General features: G+C 36.6%; 1 protein-coding gene across 5 annotated transcripts in view; it reads right to left on the bottom strand.

Annotated features, from left to right (window-relative positions):
* The window catches only part of LRRC49 (leucine rich repeat containing 49), a 178,889-nt gene that overhangs the window by 14,836 nt on the left and 142,917 nt on the right, over nucleotides 1–21,136 (bottom strand). For 4 of the 5 annotated variants that reach the window (XM_034994748.1, XM_034994745.1, XM_034994749.1 and 1 more), the window contains 2 exons: nucleotides 10,730–10,915; nucleotides 6,918–7,027 (listed from right to left, as the gene is read on the bottom strand). In XM_034994748.1, coding sequence (XP_034850639.1) covers nucleotides 6,918–7,027; nucleotides 10,730–10,915 — 296 coding nt within the window. The remainder of the gene's footprint in view (nucleotides 1–6,917; nucleotides 7,028–10,729; nucleotides 10,916–21,136) is intronic. The other variant, XM_034994746.1, reaches the window with a different exon arrangement.

The raw sequence follows: 21,136 nt of genomic DNA, 5'->3' as shown, positions 1-21,136 counted from the left end.
TTTCATCAGTTCTAAAAAATTCTTTGCCATTATCTTTATTATTTTTTTTAAGATTTTATTTTATTTGTTAGAGAGAGAGAGCACAAGTAGGGGGAGCGGCAGGCAGAGGGAGAAGCAGACTCCCTGCTGAGCAAGGAGCCCAATGTGGGGCTCGATCCCAGGACCCTGGGATCATGACCTGAGCCGAAGGCAGACATTTAACCAACTGAGCCACCCAGGCGTCCCTGCCATTATTTTTAAATATTACCTCTACCACACCTTCTTTATCTTTTTGAAATTCCAATCAAACATATTTTAAACCTTTTTACTCATTCTATCTCCAAATTTCTTTTTTTTTTTTTAAAGATTTTATTTATTTATTTGAGAGAGTGAGAATGAGAGAGAGAGAGCATATGAGAGGGAGGAGGGTCAGAGGGAGAAGCAGACTCCCTGCTGAGCAGGAAGCCTGATGCGGGACTTGATCCTGGGACTCCAGGATCATGACCTGAGCCGAAGACAGTCGCTTAACCAACTGAGCCACCCAGGTGCCCCCTATCTCCAAATTTCTTAACTGCTTTTCCAGATGTTCCTTTCTCTTTGTGCTTCATTTGACAAAATTCCCTCTAAGCTATTTCCCAAATCACTGATTCTCTTTTCAACTAGGTCTAATTGGCTGTTAAACCTCTTAAGTTTTAATTGTGTGTTTGTTTTTTTTTAAGATTTTTTATTTATTCATTTGTCAGAGAGAGAGAGAGAGAGCACAAGCAGGGGGAGTGGCAGGCAGAGGGAGAAGCAGGCTCTCCACTGAGCAGGGAGCCCAATGCGGGACTCAATCCCAGGACCCTGGGATCATGACCTGAGCTAAAGGCAGATGCTCAACCGACTGAGCCACCCAGGCGTCCCAAGTTTTAATTATGTTTGTTGTATTTTTCATTTACAGAACTCCCTTTGGTTTCCTTCCAGATCTGATGGATCACTTTTTAAATTTTCTTGTTGTTTCCAGGTATTTTCAAACTTGACTAATTATATCATGAAATACACTATGCATAGTCGTTTTATAATCCTTACGAAATAATGCCAAAATCCAAAGTATTTGTGTTGTCACTTCTTCAGTACTTTTATGGAGTTTTCATTTTTTATTTTATCCAAATTTTTAGTTGTTTGTAGTGCAAAGAATTGTCAAAACAACCTAACTTACCATTATTGGAGAAGTCTAATGTATTCTCAATAAGAACTTCCAAATTGCACAAACATACATAGGGTAAAACTTGAAAACCACTCTTTAACTACTCAACCACCATTCCTAACATCCACATCCTATCGGGTGTTCATCTTTTTTTTTTTTTTTTTTTTTTTTTTTGAGACAGAGAGAATGAGAGACAGAGAGCATGAGAGGGAGGAGGGTCAGAGGGAGAAGCAGACTCCCTGCCGAGCAGAGAGCCCAATGCGGGACTCGATCCCGGGACTCCAGGATCATGACCTGAGCCAAAGGCAGTCGCTTAACCAACTGAGCCACCCAGGCGCCCCCAGGTGTTCATCTTTTTAACTCCCTTTCTATGCCTCTGTATTTATACATATACATTTATTTTGTTGCTTTTAAAAATAACATCGGGTCATAATATAAATGCTCTTTTACACTTTATTTTATTTAATGAACTATCTGTCTCTGGATCATTTCACATCAGAACAGAAAAACTACTTTAATCTTTTTTTTTTCCTTTTTCTTCTTTTTCTTATTGTCTTATAATGATTGTAATGTACACAGTATCATATAGATACTACATTCATAGTTTAGAAGTATCATGATTTATTTGACTTTCCCTATTGTTAGGCATTTAATTACTTTCTAAAGTTGGGTTACTACAAACAATAAAGCAATGACAGCCTGTACCTAAGTTTTTTGTGCCCATGTATGTGCATTTCAATAGGCTATATTCCTAGTACTAGAACTTCTGGGTTCAAAAATATGATAGATATTGCTAAACTACTTCCTTCATGAGTCTGCATCAAGTTACACTTCCACCAATAATGTAGAGTGTATATTTCTCTGAGTACTAATAAACCCCCAATATTATTAGTTCTTAAATTTTTTACTCAATCTCATAGGCATAAATGAAACCTCATTGTTTTAATTTTTACTTCTCTGATTACAAGTGAGTTGGATCTTTTCTTACAATAATTGGTCTTTTTTTGTTGCTGTTGTAAAGTCTTTATATCCTTTGCTTTTACTTTCATGTTAATTGTCTTTTTCTTACTAAATTTGTAGGACTTCTTAAATCTGTTAAATGTGTTGCAAATACATTCTCCCTGTCTGTTCATGTCTTTTGACTTTATGATGTCTTTTATCATACAAAAGTTCTAAATTTTTGTGAGCTAAATGTGTCAAAACTTTAAAAAGTATTAGAAAGTATAGCAGAATGTTTTGATAAACTTGAAGTGAGGAATGCCTTCCTAAGATACAAAATTCATCTTGTTTAGTTTACTGAGAAATTGAGGGGGGTGGGGAGAGGGGTTAGCCTGGTGATGGGTATTAAAGAGGGCAAGTATTGAATGGAGCACTGGGTGTTATACGCAAACAATGAATCATGGAACACTACATCAAAAACTAATGATGTAATGTATGGTGATTAACATAACATAATAAAATAAAATTTAGAAAAATATTAAAAAAACAAAAAATAAAAATAAAGTTTACTGAGAAATCACACTGGGATTGTTGCTTGGAAATTTAATAATTACATGATTTAATTAAAATAAATTGACATTTTTATTAAGCCTCAGAATTCATTAACAATGTACATCTCTCCATTTTTTTAGACTTTTTTTTTATTCCTAATTTCACTGTTTACTTCTTAGTTACTTTATGTCAGGTGGATTTCCTGATATTTTATCATTTTTATTGCCTCTATAAATGGGATACTTTTCTAATACTATTTTCAAGAATTTATTATTTTAATGAAGAAATGCCAATTATATTTGTATGCTGATATAGTGTCTGGTTTCCTTGTTATATATTCTAATTAGTTATAAAAAAGTTTAATAGTTGAGTTCTTGGATTTTCCTTAGAAAATGGTCTTTATAAAGAGTCAATTTTTGCTTTTACTAGTCAACTATTCTTCTTTCTTTAAAAGTTACTTTATCTTCATGAATTTCTTGCCTCCATTTTCTTTTACTGTACTTTGGTATTTTTCTAGCTTCTTGAGTTGAAAGCCTCATTCATTAATTTCTAATCTTTCTTGTTTCCTAACAAGTATATTAAAGATATATCATTTCCTCTCAGTACAGTTTTAGCAACATCCCACAGGCTGTGACACAGAGTGTCCTTATTATCAAATTCATTTATATGTGATTTATAACTTTGGTTTTAATTTATTCTTCAACCCAAAAGAGTTAAAGTACTTTTTAAAATCTTTTTTAAAAAAGGAATATGATAATAATAATAAAAAGAACAAAAACCAAAACAGAAATAAAACCCAAAAAGGTAATTCGAGCAGTATCTATAAGCATACAGTAAAAAGAAAGCTTTTACACACTTTTGGAACCCTAGTGTCCTCAGCTCAACTCCTAGAGACAGTCATTTTTTAAAAAATCAAATATTTTAAAATTACACAAGGACATCTTTGAAATGTCTGCCCTGTATCTCATAAATTGCAGTACACTATACAACCGTCCTATAACTTCCACTTTTATTTTCTAAGACATCTTACAGACTGTTTCATATCAGAACCACTAATTATTTTTTGAGTGGCCTGTCATTGGTCTTTTATTAGTTGAAATTTAGTGGCTTTCATATTTTTGCTATTATAAACACTGGCTGCATTGAAAATCCTTGAACACATACATATATTTGTGCTCATGTAAAAAAACACTATCCGAAAAAGATTCCTTTAAGCAAAATTACTAAGTCAAAGGGGATATAAATTTAAAATTTGTTAGGTATTGCTAAGAATTGCCTCAACTTATACCACCCACAGTGTATAAAAATTCTGTTTCAACATGCTGTATCCCACCAAACTTTTAGTCTTTCCCCACAAAGTTGTCTCATTGTTTTAAAATTTTCATGTCTATGACTTCGATTGATGTTAAACATCTTTTTTAAGTTTAAAGGCACTGTATTTTATTTTCTGGGAAACTGCTTCTCCTGTTTCTTTGTGTTTCCAATGTCAACTAGGTAAAATTTTGGCTCATTATTTTTCTAATTTTATCATATGATTAGAGAAAGTGATCTGTTTGAGTATGTTTTTCGGGAAACATGGGAGATTTCCTTTGAGATTAATATATGTCCAGTTTTTGCAAACATTTCATAGGTGTTTGAATAGAATTTGTTTTTGAATTGGAAATAAGAGTCTGGGGATAAAATTATAAACCCATTTATTTGATAAAGTACATTAACTGTGTTATTCAAATCCTCCATATTCTTTTTTTTTTTTTTTTGGTTTATTTGATCTACTGATCTATTAGACTAATATCTATCACAATAACTGTGAATTTGTCAATGTATACTTGTACTTGTTGATGTATTTAGGAGCTTAGTTACATTAAGTTTCATAATTATATTTTTTTGTAGATTGTAGCTTTTGGTCATCAATTCTATTATCACTAATATTAATATTCCCAGATTTGTTTGTTGCTATTGTTGGCGTTTCCCTGTTATATATTTTCATCCCTTTATTTTCAAACTTTATATATTGCTTTCTTCAGGGGTATTTCTCCAAAGACAACATGTAACTCAATTTTAATCCTGATAGCCATTATCTATTAATAGGAGAATTCCATTCATTAATATTTATTATAAATAACATATTTATTTTTCTTTTTTCTTCCCTTCCAGCCTTTTGTTGATCTTTTTTTTTCTTTTTTTTTTTTTTAAAGATTTTATTTATTTATTTGAGAGAGAGAGAATGAGAGACAGAGAGCATGAGAGGGAGGAGGGTCAGAGGGAGAAGCAGACTCCCTGCCGAGCAGGGAGCCCGATGCGGGACTCGATCCCGGGACTCCAGGATCATGACCTGAGCCGAAGGCAGTCGCTTAACCAACTGAGCCACCCAGGCGCCCAATCTTTTTTCTTTTTAGTGGTTTAGAATCTGTACCATCTAGCCCTTCTTCCTAATGTAGCCCTTAAAATTTTAATATACACAGTTAAACATGTATTTTTCCATCAACTTTTGGTGCTAAGTAGTAGTCCCAAGGGGGGAAAAAAACCTTAGGAAAGTTTAACTTCCTTTCCCTTAGGAATTTCTGGGATTTTTATTTTCAGGTTACTAAATTTTTCCTTATGCATTAATATTTTTGATAAATATATTTTTTAGACATATTTTATTTTTATTATTATTTTAATTTTAATTCCTTAATTATGAGCATATTTTTTAAATTCACATATAATGTGTTATTTGTTTCAGGGGTAGAGGTCTGTGATTCATCAGTCTTACATAACACCCAGCGCTCACTACAACACATACCCTCCCCAATGTCCATTACCCAGCCACCCCATTCCCCGACCCCCTTCCCCTCCAGCAACCCTCAGTTTGTTTCCTAAGATCAAGAGTCTCTTATGGTTTGTCTTCCTCTCTGGTTTCATCTTGTTTCATTTTTTCCTCTAATTTTTACTTATTTCCACACCATCAGTTTTTGAATTCAATGCTTCCTATTTCTTGTGTTCAGTCTTCATTTTGTAGCAGTCCCTCCAATATTTTTTTCTCAAGTGATTTTATAGGTTTTTTATGGGATTTAGATTCTACCAATCAGACATACTTGGGTAAGATCTGAAATCAGAACTGAGCTAAGTGGGGAAGTAGAGACAGCACACACATACCCGGTTTTCTTCGGTACAAATTACAAATTTGTAATTGTAAATTCTGCAACCAAGTTCTGGGGACAGGAGTGAGGAATTCCTGATCCCCCACGCAGTGAAAGTGGTATGATCCTGGAGGTTGCAACTGGGATGACAGTCTCCTGATCAGCTAGTTCCCTGAGCAGAGGCGGCAGTTTTCTTGGTGGGCTGGTTCTGTGGTATCATTCTGGGAGTCATTAGACTGCTTCCCCGTCCCTTCTGTTGATTTTATAGACAACTAATTCCTTGTATATCAGTCGTTTTCTGCTTATTCTAGCCAGAGTGAATTCTCTCATCTATAACTGAATCATGACTGACACAGCATCCTCGACTTTTCTCCTTCCATCCACGCACATTTTCTTAGTGTGTTCTATCAGGTTCTGTTCTCTTCTAAGTATTTTTCAATTTATCCTATTCTCCATTCTCACTGTCTTAGTTCATGCCTTCAAAATCTCCCTCCTGGACTATAATGAGCCTCTTGATTGGTCTCCAGTCCATCCATTTCTGTCTGTTCAAATGGCAGCCTTTCTAGAATATACATCTAATCACACGATTGTTGTGCTTAATTACAAAGCACAAGTATTCGTTTTTGTTTTGAATGGATTGGAAAACTCTTCAAAATCAAACCACAATCTTTCTCGCTTCATTTACTGTCACTATTCACAATTATCCCATGCTCCAATTATACTAAACTTGTTACAATTCCTTGCACCTTTGCAAATCTCTTTCCCCTATATCCTCTACCTGAAAAACTCCTCATTCCTGAAGAGCTAGATAAAATGTTACCTCCTCTGTGAAGCTTTCCCTCATGTTCTTCCAAAGTGCAGTTGGTCTCTCCTATACTCCTACAGCCCTCTCTGAAATCTGAAACATTCACATTATAAGTACTTACATATATCTTTAAATTATTAGCTTATAAGCCACATAAGAGCAAGAATTTTGTCTTATTCAACTTTATACCCCAACACTTTGAAGAGGGCCAGCCACAAGACAAATTTAGGATCAATGTTTGTGGGATGCACAAGTGGCAGTTAAGAGGTGTATGGAATGTATTCCTTTTTTCTAGTGCAACAGAAATTCTATAAAAATGATAGAAATTAAAGATTACCTGGCATCACCCAGAATTGAAATCATACGGTACTGGGGTAACTCGGAAGATGCGACATGTGCTAAGATTCCAAAGAGCCTTTCAGCCATTATCATATCATTCTGCGTCACCTGAAGAGATACAATGGAGAGGGGTCAAAATGACACTGGCTCTAGCTTGATACAATTAACACAATTTCAGAGAAATTTCTAACGTATTTTCTTTTAGTCCAGGGAAGTGCCTTCTCTGGGCTGTAAAAGGAGAGTTCTCATTGACATCTCTTTCTTCCCTAACTTAACTGAAGTGAAGATGTACAGATGTTGGCTCATGGTGATGGAGGATGACTGAGGTGATGAATTAGCTCTGATTCAAAGCAATGTTCCCTGAGAATTAGACTTGAGGCAACTTAAATTCTTAATGATTTTTTTTTTTTTCAGAAATCCTATAGTTTCTTGGAGTAGAATGATTTAGGGGGAAAATTCTCAAGTGTCAATGGAACAGATTCACTTTAATAATGTGTCAAAGGTAAGCCAAGGTGTTGTTCATACCTTGCTTCTATAAGAATAACATTGTCCTTTTCTGAGAGACGGAATATTAGATAGGCAAGGTACTCCTGTTCATTCTAAAACTATGTCTACCTTTCTCTCCACAAGGAACTGTCACAGGTATTCTCTGTGAGGGCTTATTCCTATGTTAACCAAGAAGGTACTAAAAGCTAAAAGTGGGACTTGGATTAATATCTGGGCATATTTTCTTTAATATAAGATACGGTTGCTTGCATTTTAAATACTATTAGTTTGCCTATATAACCAGTGGTTCCCAACCAGGGGCCATTGTGGCCCCTAGGGAAACATTTGACAATGTCTGGAGACATTTTTGGTTATCACAACTGGCAGAGGGGAGCTACTAGAATCTAGTGGGTTGAAGCCAGGGATGCCGCTAAACATCCTACATTGCACAGGGCAGTCCCCCACAACAAAGTGTTACGTGGCCCAGAATGTCAACAGAGCTGAGGTTGAGAAACCCGGGTATGGTTAAATTTTGGAACTTAAAAAAATTCATTAATACTGCTGTAATACACTTCACAGGCATTTTCCAAAATACAAACCCGTAATTCACAAGCATCTTATACACATGATTCAGTGCAATCTCACATTTTCCCTAAGACCCTCAGAGTTAACGAGGCTGCTGTTCCCTCAAATCTTTCCTTTAGCTGACAACTAAGTTGTTTGGTCTAACATAGTCACCTAGTGGCCAGTGCAGGCCACTACTCCATCTTTTCTTCTTGATGCTCACAATTCAAATTTAATTCTACCTCAAGCAATATTATTCTCTCTCATATACAAAGAAAAGTAGGTATATTGTATAATATTACTACATATTGTCAAGGTTGAGATAAGCAGCTTTATTTTAGACTGTTTAAATAAAGGGTCAAATATCCCAGGCATTGACATTTTAGGAACTTTAAATCAGAGTAAGTTCTATTGGTTCTTTCGAATTCTTCTCTATTTTATGTAATTATACTGTACCATTCCTACCTATTTCAAGGTTCTATCATAATTAATACATCTCTTGGAACCATGAGAGACGATGGACTCTGAAAAACAAACTGAGGGTTCTAGAGGGGAGGGGGTGGGAGGGATGGGGTGACTGGGTGATAGAAACTGGGGAGGGTATGTGCTCTGGTAAGCGCTGTGAATTGTGCAAGACTGTTGAATCTCAGATCTGTACCTCTGAAACAAATAATGCAATATATGTTAAGAAAAAAAAAAAAGAAGAAGAAGAAGGTAGCGGGAGGGGAAGAATGAAGCAGGGGAAATCGGAGGGGTAGACGAACCATGAGAGATGATGGACTCTGAAAAACAAACTGAGGGTTCTAGAGGGGAGGGGGGTGGGAGGATGGGTTAGCCTGGTGGTGGGTATTGAGGAGGGCACATTCTGCATGGAGCACTGGGTGTTATGCACAAACAATGAATCATGGAACACTACATCTAAAACTAATGATGTAATGTATGGGGAACATAAGAATAAAAAAAATTAAAAGAAAAAAAAGAAAAAATAATAATTAATACATCTCTAGTAGTGACCCCTGTCTGGGTAAATACACTACTTAGGTTTAATGGGGTCAACAGTTTGGCCTTTAATGAAGGAGAATACTCACCCATAGCCAAAATAACTATTCTACTTCCAGTCCAGGGGACTAAATACTAGTTCTGATCAATGACTCACAACCTCTCTGGGAAGTACCAAGAGAATACACAAGAGTACACAAGACTGAGCCAAATCTCTTGGGAACTAGCTGGAGAAATTAGTCGTCTGAAGGTCTGGATTTGTCCTCCATCTTCGACAGATAGCTGATACTGTGGTCATGAGCCTACCATGGTTGATGCAAATTTCACTTGGCTGTTGTACACTGACCCAGGGATCTCCAGTCTCTTAACACTCTCCTAGATTTTTAGAGTGCTAGGCCAGAGGTACTTGCAGTGCATCAGCTGCAGGGAAACACAGTTGCTATTACCACCATGCTGGCAAACTTGATTACAGCTCGTTCTACAATAAAGAGGTCTTCTGAATGTTAAGAGATAATCCTAATAATACTAACAGCATATTAGAGATCTTCTTTCTTTGGAGCATTAATTTTTTTTTTTTTAAAGATTTTTTTTATTTATTTATTTGAGACAGAGAGAATGAGAGACAGAGAGCATGAGAGGGAGGAGGGTCAGAGGGAGAAGCAGACTCCCCGCCGAGGACTCCAGGATCATGACCTGAGCCGAAGGCAGTCGCTCAACCAACTGAGCCACCCAGGCGCCCTTTGGAGCATTAATTTAAATTCAGTGCAGGAATTCCACAGGGGAGGAAGAAGCACAGATTCCTTTTCTTCCAAAATAGTACTTAGAGAACATGGTCTTTGGATAGCAAGGAGATTACCCTTGTGACAAGCTTAGCAAAATTAATCTGAAAAATATCCTTTCACTAATAATATTCCAGGCCTGAGTCATACAGTGCAGGTAATCCACAGGCAGCTGTTACAAACTATTAACAAAGCAGTCTAGCCATTTACATATGCTTGTTTGATTTCCTTTTTTTCTCATTTTTACTTTCTCTTTTTTACCTTTCTTCCTTATTTCTCCTTCTCATCTTTTTAAAATTATTTTTCTTTTCCTGCATACATTCTCTTTTTTTCTCCCTTTATTCCTCCCTTCCTCTACCATGACCCTTATCAGCTGACCTTTGGGTCAGCTTCCCCATCCTTCTTATGTGTCCAGCAGTCTGCAAAACACTTTGAAGAATACAAAGATCACAGTACCTACATAAGTGTTCTTTTTTTTCTTAACTGTCATCCTACCAACATTTTACTTCTCTGAATGTTTACAAACAACAGTAGAAGTGTTTGCTATTCACCATGATTTGGTTACTATTTTTTAAGTCTGTCTAGTGCTTTAGAAGTTTTTTGATGGATTTTTAGCTTAAATGTCAAGATTTGGGAAAGATCCACAATATTTCTCAAAAGTTCTATCATGGTGGGGCACCTGGGTGGCTCAGTCGTTAAGTGTCTGTCTTGGGCTCAGGTCATGGTCCCAGGGTCCTGGGATCGAGCCCCACATCGGGCTCTACGCTCAGTGGGAAGCCTGCTTCTCCCTCTCCCACTCCCCCTGCTTGTGTTCCCTCTCTTGCTGTGTCTCTCTCTGTCAAATAAATAAATAAATAAATAAATAAAATCTTTAAAAAAAAAGAAAGTTCTATCATGGTTACCGAATTTCCCGACCATTATTATGACTATTTCCCCTAAAAAGGAATATTTTAATTCTACAGTTGACTTATGTTTATCTTACCTCTGTCCCATTTATTTTCTCCATACTAAAATGGCTCAGCCTAAACAGTACATAGTATTTCCAGAGTGTAAAATTGACAACTGGATTTCCTTGAGGATCAATTGTCAACTGGTCGACACGGCGGAGTTGAGCTAGTGCATTAAACTGCTGCAGCATTACAAGATTTGTTTCCTTGAATTTAAGGTGCTGCAATAATAAAACACAAAAAAGAGCTGAACATTGAATTTAACCATCTTAAAAAATTAACATTAAAGCTTCACTGATCATTCCCCAAGAAATCTGTAAACTTTAGGCTTAACTAATATGTTTTCAATTACATTAAATCAACTGAATCTACTAAATTTACATAATTTTAGTACATCTGATACATCATTGATGGAATCCATTAATCCACCCAGTATTGAATTATAATTGATTTCCCGTCTGCAAAGGATGTCCCCCATTTACTAGCAAACTAAGATCCTTAAAATTAAATAAATATATAATAATTCAGACTTTTAGGCATTACAATGATTTTTATATGCTTTACACTGAAATTAAATCTACAAAGGAAAGACTAGAAATAAAACTTCCAGAACTTTATAAATACAGGGCTCACAATACTTCTGAGAAGAATTAATTAGTCATTACTACCTGTATCTTGCCAATTACTATTCAGGCTAGTTAAACTGGCCATGGGAAAAGAAAATCATTAAAACTGAAATGCCTATGTAAGTGTTCTTTCTGTGAAATTGGATGCTCTTTTCTGAACATATTGTCTCCACTTCTATCTATCTTCTTTAGGGAGGATGATGTGGCAAAAGAAAAAGAACTATAAGAGGGCAGGTGAAGGAAATCACTTGGCTAACAGAAAAACACAACAATAATAAAAACTCAAGGGAGAACTCACAGTTTCTACAAATACATACTAATAAGTAACATAATAGTACCACAAACAGCTAATTGGAAAAACTGGAAAAAGCTAATTTCTCAACCTTATTTTTTTTTATTTTAATTCCAGTATAGTTAACAGTGTTATATTAGTTTCAGATGTACAATACAGTGATTCAACAATTCTATACATTACTCACTGCTCATCGCAGTAAGGGTACTCTTAATTCCCTTTACCTATTTCACCCACCCTGCCACCCCCCCCGCCCCGCCTCTGGTAACCACCAATTTGTTCTCTATAGTTAAGAGTCTGGTTTTTGATTTGTCTAACTTTTCCTTTATATATATCACATATATCCTTTTATATATCACATATATATACATACATACATTGGAATATTATTCAGCCATAAAAAGAATGAAATCTTGCCATCTCTCTCTCTCTCATACACACACACACACACACACACACACATCTGTTCATCTGTGGACTGACATATTCTTTATCCATTCATCTGTGGATGGACACTTGGGCTGCTTCCATAGTTTGGCTATTATAAAAAATGCTGCAATAAATATAGGAATGCATATATTTTTTCAAGTTCGTCTTTTCATATTCTTTGAATAAATACCTAGTAGTGCAATTACTAGATAGTAGAGTGGTTCTATTTTTAATTTTGGGGGAAATCTCCATACTTCCTTCCACAGTGGCTGCACCAGTTTGCATTCCCACCAACAGTGTGCAAGGGTTCATTCCTTTCTCTCCACATCCTAGCCAACACCTGTGTTTCTTGTCTTTTTTATTTTAGCCATTCTGCTGGTGTGAGCTGATATCTCATTGTGTTTTTTACTGCATTTCCCTGCTGATGAGTGATGTTGAGCATCTTTTCATGTGTCTGTTGGCCACCTGTTTGTCTTTGGAGAAATGTCTGTTCATGTCTTCTGCCCATTTTTAAATTAGATTATTTGTGTATCTGGTGTTGAGTTGTATAAATTCCTTATACATTTTGGATACTGACCCTTTACTGGATATCATTTGCAAATATCTTCTCCCATTCAGTAAGTTGACTTTTAGTTTCATTGACTGTTTCCTTTTTTGTGCAGAAGCTTTTTATTTTTATATATTCCCAATAGTTTATTTTTACTTTTGTTTGCCTTCCCTCAGGAGACCTATCTAGAAAGAAGTTGCTTCAGCCAATGTGAATTAAGTTACTGCCTTTGTTCTCTTCTAGGATTTTTATGGTTTCAGGTCTCACATTTAGGTCCTTAATCCATTGTGAGTTTATTTTTGCTTACGGTGTAAGAAAGTGGTCCACTTTTGGGGTGCCGGGTGGCTCAGTTGGTTAAACGGCTGCCTTCAGCTCAGGTCATGATCTCAGGGTCCTGGGATTGAGCCCCATATCAGGCTCCCTACTCGGTGGGGAGTCTGCTTCTCCCTCTCCCTCTGCTGCTCTCTCACTCGTGCCCTGTCTCAAATAAATGAATAAAATCTTAAAAAAAAAAAAAAGTGGTCCAGTTTCATTCTTTTGCATGTAGCTGTCAACACTTGTTGAAAAGACTGTCTTTTCTTCATTGCATATTCTTGCTTCCTTTGTCAAAGATTAATTAACTATATACTCATGGGTTTATTTCTATGCTCTCTATTCTGTTCCATTGATTTATGTGTGTATTTTTGTGCCAATACCATATTGTTTTGATTACTACAACTTTGGGATTGTGATACCTCCAGTTTTGTTTTTCTTTTTCAAGATTGCTTTAGTTATTTAGTTTTCTTTATGGTTTTTAGGATTTTTTGTTCCAGCTCTGTGAAAAATGTTGGTGGTATTTTGAAACGGATTGCATTAGATCTGTAGATTGCTTTGGGTAGTATGGACATTTTAACAATATTTTTTCTTCCAATCCATGAACGCAGAATACCTTTCCATTTCTTTCTGTTATCTTCAATTTCTTTCATGAATGTTTTATAGTTTTCAGAGTACAGGTCTTTCACCTCCTTGGTTAAATTTATTCCTAGATATTCTATTATTTTTGATGCCATTGTAAATAGGATTGTTTTCTTAATTTCTCTGCTACTTCATTATTGGTGTATAGAAATGCAATGGATTTCTGTATATTGATTTTGTATCCTGCAACCTTACTGAATTCATTTATCAGTTCTAGTAGTTTTTGGTGGAGTCTGTTAGGTTTTCTATGTATAGTATCATGGCATCTGCAATTAGTTAAAGTTTTACTTCTTCCTTACCAATTTGGATGTCTTTTATTTATTTTCTTAATTGTGGTGGTTAGGACTTCCAGTACTCTTGAATAAAAGTGGTGAGAGTGAACATCCTGGTCTTGTTTCTGATCTTAGGGGAAAAGCTCTCAGTTTTTCACCATTGAGTATGATGTTAGCTATGGGTTTTCATATATGGCCTTTATCATGTTGAGGTATAACAACTACTTTGTTGAGGGTTTTTATCATGAATGGATGCTGTACTTTGTCAAATGCTTTATCTGCATCTACTGAAATGATCATATGATTTTTTTTAAAAGATTTTATTTATTTATTTATTTATTTATTTATTTATTTATTTAATTGACAGAGAGAGAGAGAGAGGGACAGTGAGACAGGGAACACAAGCAGGGGGAGTGGGGGAAGGAGAAGCAGGCTTCCCACCGAGCAGGGAGCCCAATGCGGGGCTTGATCCCAGGATCCTGGGATCATGACCTGAGCCAAAGGCAGTCACTTAACCAACTGAGCCACCCAGGCACCCAGATCGTATTATTTTTATCCTCTTTCTTGTTGAGGTAATGTATCATGTTGATTGATCTGTGAATACGGAATCACCCTGCAATCCTGGGATTAAATCCCACCTGATTGTGGTGAATAATTTTTTCAATGTATTGTTGGATTTGGTTTGCTAGTATTTTGTTGATGACTTTTGCATCTATGTTCATCAAAAATATTTGTCTGTAGCTCTCTTTTTTTGTATGTCTTTATCTGGTTTTGGTATCAGGGTAATGCTAGCCTCATAGAATGAATTTGGAAGCTTTCCTTACTCTTCTATTTTTTGGAATAGTTTGAGAAGAATAGGTATTAACTTGTCTTTAAATGTTTGGTAGAGGAATGCCTGGGTGGCTCAGTCGGTTAAGCGTCTGCCTTCGGCTCAGGTCATGATCCCAGGATCCTGGGATCGAGTCCCACATTGGGCTCCTTCCTCAGCAAGGAGCCTGCTTCTCCCTCTGCCTGCCTCTGTCTCTCTCTGATAAATAAATAAAATCTTAAAAAAAAATAAAAATAAAAATAAATGTTTGGTAGAATTCACCTGTGAAACTCTCTGATCCTGGACTTTTGTTTGTTGGAAGGTTTTGATTACTGATTCAATTTCATTGCTGGTAATCGGTCTGTTCAAATTTTCTATTTCTTCCTGATTCAGTTTTGGTAGTTTATATGTTTCTAGAATTTATAAATTATTCCTAGGTTAGCCAGTTTGTTGGCATATAATTTTTTATAATATTCTCTTATAATCCTTTGTTCTTTCTTTGGTTTCAGTTGTTATTTCTCTTCTTTCATTTCTGATTTTATTTGAGTTCTCTCTCTCTCTCTCTCTCTCTCATGAATCTGGCTAAACATTTTTTTAATTTTGTTGATCTCTTCAAAGAATCAGCTCCTGGTTTCATTCATTTGTTCTACTGTTTTTTTTTAATTTCTATTTCACTATTTCTGCTCTAATCTTTATTATTTTCTTCTTTCTATTCACTTTGGGTTTTGTTTGTTCTTCTTTTTCCACCTCCTTTAGGTGTAAGATTAGGTTGTTTGAGATTTTTCTCACTTCCTGAGGTAGACCTGTACTGCTCTAAACTTCCCTCTTAGAACAGCTTTTACTGCATCCTAAAGATTTTGGACCACTGTGTTTTCATTTTCATTTGTCTCCATGTATTTTTTGATTTCCTCTTTGATTTCGTGGTTGACCCATTCATTGTTTAGTAGAATGTTATTTAATCTCCATGTATTTGTGTTCTTTCCTGATTTTTTTCTTATGGTTGATTTCTAGTTTCATAGTGTTGCGATCAGAAGAGACGCATGGTATGACTTCAGTCTTTTTGAATTTGTTGAGACTTGTTTTGTGGCCTAATTCATGATCTATTCCAGAGAATGCTCCATGTGCACTTGAAAAGAACATGTGTTCTATTGTTTAGAGGGAAATGTCCTGAATATATCTGTTAGATCCATCTGGTCCAATGTGTCCTTCAAAGCCTCTTTTTCCTTGATGATTTTCCATTTGGATGATCTATCCATTGATGTAAATGCGGTGTTAAAGTCCCCTACTATTATTATACTACTATTGATTACTTCTTTTATGTTTGTTTTTAGCTGCTTTATATATTTGGGTGCTCCCATGTTGGGTGAATAAATATTTACAACTGTTACATCTTCTTGTTGGATTGTTCCCTTTATTATTATATAGTGTCTCCGTGTTTTGTTAGTCTTTGTTTTAATGTCTATTTTGTCTGATATAAGTATTGCTACCCCAGCTTTCTTTTCACTTTCATTCGAATGATAAATGCTTTTCCATCCCTTCACTTTCAATCAGCAGGTGTCCTTAGATCTGAAAAGAGTCTCTTGTAGGCAGCATATAGATGGGTCTTGCTTTTTTTTTCCCTCTCCTGCTATCTTCTCTTTTTTTTTCTTAACATATATTCCATTATTTGTTTCAGACGTACAGATCTGTGATTCAACAGTCTTGCACAATTCACAGTGCTCACCATAGCACACACCCACCCCAATGTCTATCACCCCCATCCTTCCCAGCCCCCCCAACTCCAGCAACTCTCAGTTTGTTTCCTGAGATTATGGATTCCTCATATCAGTGAGGTCATATGATACATGTCTTTCTCTTATTTCACTCAGAATAATACTCTCCAGTTCCATCCACGTCGTTGCAAAGGGCAAGATCTCATTCCTTTTGATGGCTGCATAATATTCCATTGTATTTATATACCACATCTTCTTTATCCATTCATCTTTCGGTGGACATCTTGGCTCTTTCCACAGTTTGGCTATTGTGGACATTGCTGCTATAAACAAACAAGGGGTGCATGTACCCCTTCTGATCCCTACATTTGTATCTTTGGGGTAAATACCCAGTAGTGCAATTGCTGGATCATATGCTAGCTCTATTTTCCACTTTTTGAGGAACTCCATACTGTTTTCCAGAGTGGTTGCACCAGCTTGCATTCCCACCAACAGTGTAGGAGGGTTCCCCTTTCTCCACATCCCCGCCAACATCTGTTGTTTCCTGACTTAATTTTAGCCATTCTGACTGGTGTGAGGTGGTATCTCATTGAGGTTTTGACTTGGATTTCCCGGATGCCGAGTGATGTTGAGCACTTTTTCATGTGTCTGTTGGCCATTTGGATGTCTTCTTTGGAAAAATGTCTGTTCATGTCTTCTGCCCATTTCTTGATTGGATTCTTTGTTCTTTGGGTGTTGAGTTTGATGAGTTCTTTATAGATTTTGGATACTAGCCCTTTATCTGATAGGTCATTTGCAAATATCTTCTCCCATTCTGTCAGTTGTCTTTTGGTTTTGTTGACTGTTTCTTTTGCTGTGCAAAAGCTTTTTATCTTGATGAAGTCCCAATAGTTCATTTTTACCCTTGCTTCTCTTGCCTTTGGTGATGTTTCTAGGAAGAAGTTGCTTCGGCTGAGGTCGAAGAGGTTGCTGCCTGTGTTCTCCTTTAGGATTTTGATGGACTCCTGTCTCACATTGAGATCTTTCAACCATTTGGAGTCTATTTTTGTGTGTGGTGTAAGGAAATGGTCCAGTTTCATTCTTCTGCATGTGGCTGTCCAATTTTCCCAACACCATTTGTTGAAGAGACTGTCTTTGTTCCATTGGACATTCTTTCCTGCTTTGTCGAAGATGAGTTGACCATAGAGTTGAGGGTCCATTTCTGGGCTCTCTATTCTGTTCCATTGATCTATGTGCCTGTTTTTGTGCCAGTACCATACTGTCTTGATAATGACAGCTTTGTAATAGAGCTGAAAGTCTGGATATGTGATGCCGCCAGCTTTGCTTTTCTTTTTCAACGTTCCTCTGGCTATTTGGGGTCTTTTCTGGTTCCATACAAATTTTAGGATTATTTGTTCCATTTCTTTGAAAAAAGTTGACAGTATTTTGATGGGGATTGCACTGAATGTGTAGATTGCTCTAGGTAACATTGACATCTTCACAACATTTGCTCTTCCAACCCATGAGCATGAACGTTTTTCCATTTCTTTGTGTCTTCCTCAATTTCTTTCATGAGTATTTTATAGTTTTCTGAGTACAAATCCTTTGCCTCTTTGGTTAGATTTATTCCTAGGTATCTTATGGTTTTGGGTGCAATTGTAAATGGGATCGACTCCTTAATTTCTCTTTCTTCTGTCTTGTTGTTGGTGTATAGGAATGCCACTGATTTCTGTGCATTGATTTTATATCCTGCCACTTTACTGAATTCCTGTATGAGTTCTAGCAGTTTTGGGGTGGAGTCTTTGGGGTTTTCCATATAAAGTATCATATCATCTGCAAAGAGTGAGAGTTTGACTTCTTCTTTGCCGATTTGGATGCCTTTTATTTCTTTTTGTTGTCTGATTGCTGTGGCTAAGACTTCCAATACTATGTTGAATAGCAGTGGTGATAGTGGACATCCCTGCCGCGTTCCTGACCTTAGGGGGAAAGCTCTCAGTTTTTCCCCACTGAGAATGACATTTGCTGTAGGTTTTTCATAGATGGCTTTTATGATATTGAGGTATGTACCCTCTATGCCTATACTCTGAAGAGTTTTGATCAAGAAAGGATGCTGTACTTTGTCAAATGCTTTTTCTGCACCTATTGAGAGGATCATATGATTCTTGTTCTTTTTTTTGTTAATGAGATACAATAGTATCACGTTGATTAATTTGTGGATGTTGAACCAACCTTGCAGCCCAGGGATAAATCCCACTTGGTCGTGGTGAATAATCCTTTTAATGTACTGTTGGATCCTATTGGCTAGTATTTTGGTGAGAATTTTTGCATCCATGTTCATCAGGGATATTGGTCTGTACTCCTTTTTGATGGGGTCTTTGTCTGGTTTGGGGATCAAGGTAATGCTGGCCTCATAAAACGAGTTTGGAAGTTTTCCTTCCATTTCTATTTTTTGGAACAGTTTCGGAAGAATAGGTATTAATTCTTCTTGAAATGTTTGGTAAAATTCCCCTGGGAAGCCATCTGGCCCTGGGCTTTCGTTTGTTGGGAGATTTTTGATGACTGCTTCAATTTCCTTAGTGGTTATAGGTCTGTTCAGGTTTTCTATTTCTTCCTGGTTCAGTTTTGGTAGTTGATACATCTCTAGGAATGCATCCATTTCTTCCAGGTTATCTAATTTGCTGGCATAGAGTTACTCATAATATCTTCTTATAATTGTTTGTATTTCTTTGGTGTTGGTTGTGATCTCTCCTCTTTCATTCATGATTTTGTTGATTTGGGTCATTTCTCTTTTCTTTTTGATAAGTCTGGCCAGGGGTTTATCAGTCTTGTTAATTCTTTCAAAGAACCAGCTCCTAGTTTCGTTGATCTGTTCTACTGTTCTTTTGGTTTCTATTTCATTGATTTCTGCTCTGATCTTTATGATTTCTCTTCTCCTGCTGGGTTTAGGCTTTATTTGCTGTTCTTTCTCCAGCTCCTTTAGGTGTAGGGTTAGGTTGTGTACTTGAGACCTTTCTTGTTTCTTAAGAAAGGCTTGTATTGCTATATACTTTCCTCTTAGGACTGCCTTTGCTGCATCCCAAAGATTTTGAATAGTTGTGTTTTCATTTTCATTGGTTTCCATGAATTTTTTTAATTCTTCTTTAATTTCCTACTTGACCCATTCATTCTTCAGTAGGATGCTCTTTAGCCTCCATGTATTTGAGTTCTTTCCAACTTTCCTCTTGTGATTCAGTTCTAGTTTCAAAGCAGTGTGGTCTGAAAATAGGCAGGGAATGATCCCAATCTTTTGGTACTGGTTGAGACCTGATTTATGACCTAGGATGTGCTCGATTCTGGAGAATGTTCCATGGGCACTTGAGAAGAATGTGTATTCCGTTGCTTTGGGATGGACTGTTCTGAATATGTCTGTGAAATCCATTTGGTCCAGTGTGTCATTTAAAGTCTTTATTTCCGTGTTGCTCTTTTGCTTAGATGATCTGTCCATTTCAGTGAGGGGGGGTGTTAAAGTCCCCCACTATTACTGTATTGTTGCCAATGTGTTTCTTTGCTTTTGTTATTAATTGCCTTATATAATTAGCTGCTCCCATGTTAGGGGCATAGATATTTACAATTGTTAGATCTTCTTGTTGGATAGACCCTTTAAGTAGGATATAGTGTCCTTCCTCATCTCTTATTACAGTCTTTGGTTTAAAATCTAATTTGTCTGATATAAGGATTGCCACCGCAGCTTTCTTTTGGTGTCCATTAGCATGGTAAATGGTTTTCCACCCCCTCACTTTCAATCTGGGGGTGTCTTTGGGTCTAAAATGAGTCTCTTGCAGACAGCATATCGATGGGTCTTGTTTTTTCATCCAATCTGATAGCTTGTGCCTTTTGATTGGGGCATTTAGTCCATTTACATTCAGGGTAACTACTGAAAGACATGAATTTAGTGCCATTGTATTGCCTGTAAGGTGACTGTTACTGTATATTGTCTGTGTTCCTTTCTGGTCTACGTTGCTTTTAGGGTCTCTCTTTGCTTAGAGAACCCCTTTCAATATTTCTTGTAGGGCTGGTTTCGTGTTTGCAAATCCCTTTAGTTTTTGTTTGTCCTGGAAGCTTTTTATCTCTCCTTCAATTTTCAATGACAGCCTAGCTAGATATAGTATTCTTGGCTGCATATTTTTCTTGTTTAGTCCTCTGAATATATCCTGCCAGTCCTTTCTGGCCTGCCAGGTCTCTGTGGATAGGTCTGTTGCCAATCTAATGTTTCTACCATTGTAGGTTACCTATCTCTTCTCCTAAGCTGCTTTCAGGATTTTCTCTTTGTCTCTGAGACTTGTAAGTTTTACTCTTAGATGTCGGGGTGTTGACCTATTTTTGTTGATTTTGAGAGGGGTTCTCTGTGCCTCCTGGATTTTGGTGCCTGTTTCCTTCCCCAAATTAGGGAAGTTCTCTGCTATAATTTGCTCCAATATACCTTCTGCCCCTCTCTCTCTTTCTTCTTCTTCTGGGATCCCAATTATTCTAATGTTGTTTCTTCTTATGGTATCGCTTATCTCTCGAAGTCTGCCCTTGTGACCCAGTAGTTGTTTATGTCTCTTTTTCTCAGCTTCTTTATTTTCCATCATTTGGTCTTCTATATCACTGATTCTCTCTTCTGCCTCATTTATCCTAGCAATTAGTGCCCCCATTTTTTATTGCACCTCATTAATAGCCTTTTTTATTTCAACTTGGTTAGATTTTAGTTCTTTTATTTCTCCAGAAAGGGTTTCTTTAATAACTTCCATGTGGGTCTTGCTTTTTTATCCATTCCATCACCCTATGTCTTTTGATTGGAGCAC

The sequence above is a fragment of the Mirounga leonina genome, unplaced genomic scaffold (assembly GCF_011800145.1).
Source record: "Mirounga leonina isolate KUSES-001 unplaced genomic scaffold, KU_Mleo_1.0 Mir_91, whole genome shotgun sequence".
Taxonomy (NCBI): Eukaryota; Metazoa; Chordata; class Mammalia; order Carnivora; family Phocidae; genus Mirounga; species Mirounga leonina.
This window is presented reverse-complemented; position numbering and strand designations above follow the sequence as displayed.